This window comes from Notothenia coriiceps, unplaced genomic scaffold, assembly GCF_000735185.1.
Source record: "Notothenia coriiceps isolate Sejong01 unplaced genomic scaffold, NC01 NC01_scaffold00013740, whole genome shotgun sequence".
Classification (NCBI taxonomy): Eukaryota; Metazoa; Chordata; class Actinopteri; order Perciformes; family Nototheniidae; genus Notothenia; species Notothenia coriiceps.
In genome coordinates this window covers 1-5659 of record NW_011346441.1, presented here as the reverse complement: position 1 = coordinate 5659, position 5659 = coordinate 1, and the positions used below count along the sequence as shown (strand labels likewise).

Sequence of the window (5659 nt, the reverse complement as noted above, 5' to 3'; positions counted from 1 at the left end):
ATTTCCGCGGCACACCTTCATATGATCATTATAGTTATAAAAAAAATAAGAGAATAAAGGAAATACATTTATGAAATACTATATGGCAGTAAAACAAGAATACAGTTTGAAAGGGGAGTGATTTGTAAAATATCCATAAAGAAAAAGAACATCTGCTTACAGTTGTGTTTCATCTGGGTGTTGAGAGATGTATCCATAGATCTCTTAATGTTGCTCTCAAAGTGCACCAGATTGATGCTTTTAACTTCAATATTTAAAAAAAATCTTCCCGGGGGAGCATCCCCCCCGACCCCCCTAGAGGAGGTGAGGTCCGCTCCCCACTCGTAAAAAATAGCACTTTACCCCTGCCTATATGCCGTGAGCTGATTATCGAGCCTTCATTGTAACAGTCGCGGGTTTACTGTGTGTTTGCGTGTTGGGAGTTTTTTTGTGCGTGCTCTATAGTGCCCGTAATAGTGTTCACTGGAGTCCAGCACCTCAGCACCCCCACTCAAAATACCTTCCCGCGCCTCTGCAGGTAGGCCATCCAGTTATTTAAGCCAAGCTTTTTACAGTACTACGGCTTCCACAGATGACATTTTTGTATGGATTTTTTGTCAAAGCACTTAAGATATTCATTGCTATCGGGATGTTAAGAGCATTCCATAGACAAAAAGTGTATCTCGAGCCGGTTTCTCAAACTTACCTACCCCACCTTTAAGGTAATTATAGAAGCCCTATTTTATCAGTAGGCTATGTCTGCACAGCACAGCAGTTACAATGGTAAAACTACATTAAAACAGAATAGTCCCCATTGTTTCTTTACAGTTTTTCTCGATTGCTAACACACTTTCTTTTTTTTTAATTGCTCAGTTTCTCAGAACACTAAACACAATTCACAAAACCCAAAGTGCAAAACACCTAATCTCTCCTGCTAAATGAAGAACTGCACTCAAAACTACATAAACACTTACCAAATGCAAACGTTTGTATGTATATATATATATATATATATACATACAAACGTTATATATATGTATATATGTATATGTGTATATATGTGTATATGTATGTATATATATATATATATATATGTATATGTATATATATATATATGTGTATATATATGTCTATATATATATGTTATATATATAAAGCACATTGTTTTGCGTGTGGATGGTTCTTCGTCACATGGCATGATCATATTTTATTACATAAAGGTAAACTAAACAGTCTGAATGAAGTGTGTTCAGGGCTGAGGAGACGCTGGACAGATTGCTACACTGGAGGGAAGTTTACAACACATTCTAAAATTCTTCCACGATCGACAACCAAATGAACATCCACTTGTTAGAAAGTCACCAAAAGGAGAGAACATGTTTGATGGTGTGTAGAGGATGTGTACATGATCTCTTATAAAATGCAGAGCACATCATTTTATTTTTTTTCAAGTGTTCAGGAGCAGAGAAAGAGTGTAACATGTCTGTAGTTCAGATTTGAATAAACATTGTGCATCTTTCTGAAGCTTCACATTTCAAAATCATCCAGTGACCATCATGTTTCAGTGGCTGAAGCCTTGGCAGTTGAACACACTCCTGCTGCTCACACCGTGGAAACTCAGTCCATCAGCACGCTGTCCATCTCTGCTCACAGGGGACCAGTTCACCGCTGGCTGGTACCCAGTGTTTATTTTACACAGACATTAACAGTTCAGGCAGTTTATGAGTGCAACAATTATCATTTTCATTCCACGTAAGGCAAATTATTGTAGGTTTTTAAAGCAAAGCGGCAGAGTATCATTTATATACAATTCATTATCAAAATATTGCTGCATCTGTTAAATAAAAATATTCTCAGTTGACTCGCTCCATAGAAAAGTGGAGAACGTCCTATGAAAGGATGGAGAGGAAACATCCTTTCCTCTCATTGGTCAGCTTGCAGGCAGGAATCCTCTGATTGGTCGTCGTCCTCATGCTGAGAAAGCTGGCTCTCCTGCACCTGCAGCTCCTCTGCGCTCACCATAGACGGACTGATGGCGGCGTACCTCGTCCCGTGAAACTGACGTAAGTGGATCTGTGCAAACAAACAAGCAGCGTCATACAAAATAAACTAAAGACAAATCAATCAAAAACAAACGGCACAGCAGACAACCACTGTGTCTGCAGGTACGCGTGTGTGGTTGTAAATGTTGGATGTAACCCTATGACTCCTATGATTGGATCACCACCATCCGATCATGCGACCAAAAATATCAGTCAGTCCACCTGAGGACTGCACACCACCAGTTCCACCACTTCTTAGATTATTACTAGATTCTGTTAGGTCAATTTGAAATTTCAGCTGTCTGCTACTTATCTATAGCAGACCATTGCTAAGGACGCTTGAGCTGGAGGACAGAGAAACCAAGAGAAGACAGACAGGAAGTAACACTGAAGGGAACAGCAGAAGGAGACAGACAGGAAGTAAACACTAATAGGAACACGGTATGGGCTCGGCGGTGTTTAAAGACTGGTTAATGGAAAATAAACTGAACAGACTTGGACAGTTAAAGAAAAACTTGATCAGTGCTGCCCTCATTTTAAGTCACTTTGCTGTCGCCGCAGTTTAACCGTTGATGCACAATGGACTATTTTGTCTTAGGGGAAGCAATATGATCATGTTTAAATCAATGAGTTGTGTGAAATTACTGATTTATTTAGTAAGTAGCTGTGTAGTAAGCAGGCTAATGTGCAGCGAGCTGGTCATTATAGTGTAAAGAACCCTGCAGTGGATGGCAGAGCAGTGGATGACGGAGGATTACAGAGCAGGGCGTACCTGTATGTAGAGGTTGACCTCGGCGCTCCTGCACAGGTAGGGGAAGTTCCCTCCTGTTTTCAGGTGAGCTCTCCTCGCATTAGGGTACAGTTTATACATCTCCTCCTTGGCCTCCAGTGACAGAGCGCTCTGATCAAACACCTCGACATTCAGAGACACGCTTTTAGGTTATTGCAGTAGAAATATGCACGAATGGACAGTGTAAGAGTGAGACACGTTCAAAACTTACATCTATGATGGTCACAGCGACCTCTTTTATTTTGTGCGGCTCCACATAAGAGTTCTGACAGTTGAGTGTTAGCCGCGATGCTAACTCACTTTGGTTCAGACTCTCCAACTAGAGCACACACACACACACAACACAGGGAGGCAGAGGGAAACACACAGAGACATTACACACTTCACAGGGACACAATGGTCGCCGTGCACACTGTTGTCATGTGACGAGGATTAACCAATCACAGCCGGCAGATATCTTTCCTTTATTCCCTGAATATCAGCCTTTGCTGAATATAAATAATTTGAACCTTTCAGTGCAGGGCTATCCTTACCCAGAGCTAAACATCTGCTCAGTTTTTCACCAAAACATTTTATGAGTGCAGCTATTAAAATGTCACATGATCTTTAAACAGGTTTCAAGTAATGTAGAGATGAGACAAAGAGCCCTTTCTAGGGAAAACACAGCTGTACTATGGGCTATATTTTAATACACACACAAAAAGGCCAGATCAGCTGGTCTGGTTAGCTGGTTATGGTTGCTGGGAGAAATGTGTTGCATGTGTTACTATGTCCCCTCTCACAGTCTACACCAGGGATGGGCAACTGGCGGCACGCGGCCACCCCCCTCACTTTGTGTGGCACGCGAGTCAATTTACAAAAATATATTGGTTTCACAGTTGTAAACAAGCAAATCATTTGAACCTTGTAATTCATAATATTCACCGCTAGAAGGCGCTCCCCCCAAATTCAGGGGGCATGCAGCCAATTGTAGATTGTCTTCTTCTGTTTACCTCGCGGCCTTCCTCTTCTGGGAGGAAAAGAAACACGAGCGCCCAAAAAAGAAAACTGTACCAAGAAAACTGTGTCTTTCAACCAAAATGGCAAACAGATTATCTGTTTACAGGATTCAAAGGCAAACTTATGTGTTTGGTGTGTCTTGAAACTAAATCGGCAATGAAGGATTACAATTTAAGTCGCCACTACAACAGCACCCACAAAGACAAATATGACAAGTACACAGGAGCTGCCAGAGCCGCCGTCGTCAATTACCTAAAAAGGGAAAATATGCCAGCAGCAGACTTTTTTTTACCAGAGCCACGATTACACAGGAATCGTCTCTCAGGGCGTCTTATGCCATTTCCTTTGAGCTTGCTAAAGCTAAGAAGCCCCTGTCGGACGGCGAAATGGTGAAGAGGTGAAGAGGTGTGCAGTCCAGATGGCTAAAGCATTCGGAGATTACAACATGGCTACTAAACGTTGAAACCGTCAATTTGTCCCGTCGGACAGTGACTCGAAGAATATTTGACATACAAAATCATGTCGAACAAAAGGTAAAACAAGTCATGCATGACTGTGCATACGTTAATAAAGCTAAATCCAATTTCATTTTGATATTGCAGGAGGCTCTGTGTGCCAAATCAATGAACTTCAGCCATGTCATGGATTTAGTTACCAAGACTACTAATCTCATTCGAGGAGGGAACCGGTCTCTCAATCAAGTTTATAGCCTTTTTGGATGAAGTGAAGGCGGCGTACGGTGATTTACAGAACAGGGGGAAGACCAAGATGCAGCAGTGCAAATGTCTTCCACTGTCATTCCTCCGTGCAAAGCCGTATAGGTTGAAATTCCTCTGGTGATGTGCGCTTTGATGTTGTCCGGGGGATCCACCCCAGAGGAGACATACGCCTGTGACACAGCCTCACACAGCCAGTGTGACAGGCGCTGTGCAGATAGAGGCTGCCCTATTGAGCGCTCTCTGTAATGCACAAACTGGGAACTGGGTAAAGCAGAGATGTGGCTTCTTCCTCTGATGTGTGAGGAGGAGGAAAGAAGCCATCCAAGGTGATCACTCTTGACCTAAAAGAGCTTGTGATGACCTTTGGCATAAAAGCCGGGTTAGGGCGCAAAACAGCTGAGCTGCCATCTCCTTGGATCCGGAGACATGACGGAGCCACAGAGAGAGCAGACAAATCATTCACCCTTTTAGCTGATGTCAGAGCCAAGAGCAGAGCTACTTTGGCTGACAAAAACTTCAGGGGAACCTGATCTAAAGGTTCAAATGGAGCTTTACTCAGTGCGCGTAACACTAAAGCCAAAACCCATTGAGGCGCCAAAGCGCGTGACACAGGTCTGAGTCTGGCAGCAGCATATGTTTTGATCGTGCTATAAGCCAAATTCCTGTCCAGCAATAGCTGGAGGAACAACAGCACGAGAGGCAGGGGGCACGTAACGGGGTCCAGGCTTTTCCCTACACACCAAACGGAACATCGTCCACTTGGCTGTGTAGGATGCTCTGGTGTGTTCAGCAGCTGCGCTGATCGTACACCTCCCTGGCGATTTATGTAGGCCGCCGCTGCTTTGTTGTCTGTTCGAATCAACACATGTTGATTGTACAGCAACGGGGCGAAGTGTTGGATTACTTTCCATACGGAGAGTAATTCCAGCACGTTTATATGGAGAGACATGTGACCCGGCCACTGTCCCCCCCACTGCTTGCGACATGCAGGGGCGCCGTAAGGGGGTGAAAGGTTAGGACGATTCTAAGGGCCCATGACTAGCAGGGGCCCCAAAATGTTTAGAACATTAAGAAAAAACATGTAAGTACCCTTTCATAAATAATTAACATTAATATAACGTTATATTGTG

The 5659-nt window shown here is 43.2% G+C and overlaps 1 protein-coding gene across 1 annotated transcript; it reads right to left on the bottom strand.

Moving 5' to 3' along the window:
• Positions 1-1358: 1358 nt before the first annotated feature.
• On the bottom strand, positions 1359-3130 carry LOC104948114 (maspardin-like; the record flags this gene model as incomplete). Its single annotated transcript, XM_010774275.1, has 3 exons — positions 1359-2052; positions 2794-2934; positions 3023-3130. Coding segments are annotated over 3 exons (399 nt in total), but the record flags the coding sequence as incomplete, so codon positions are not given.
• Positions 3131-5659: the final 2529 nt, after the last annotated feature.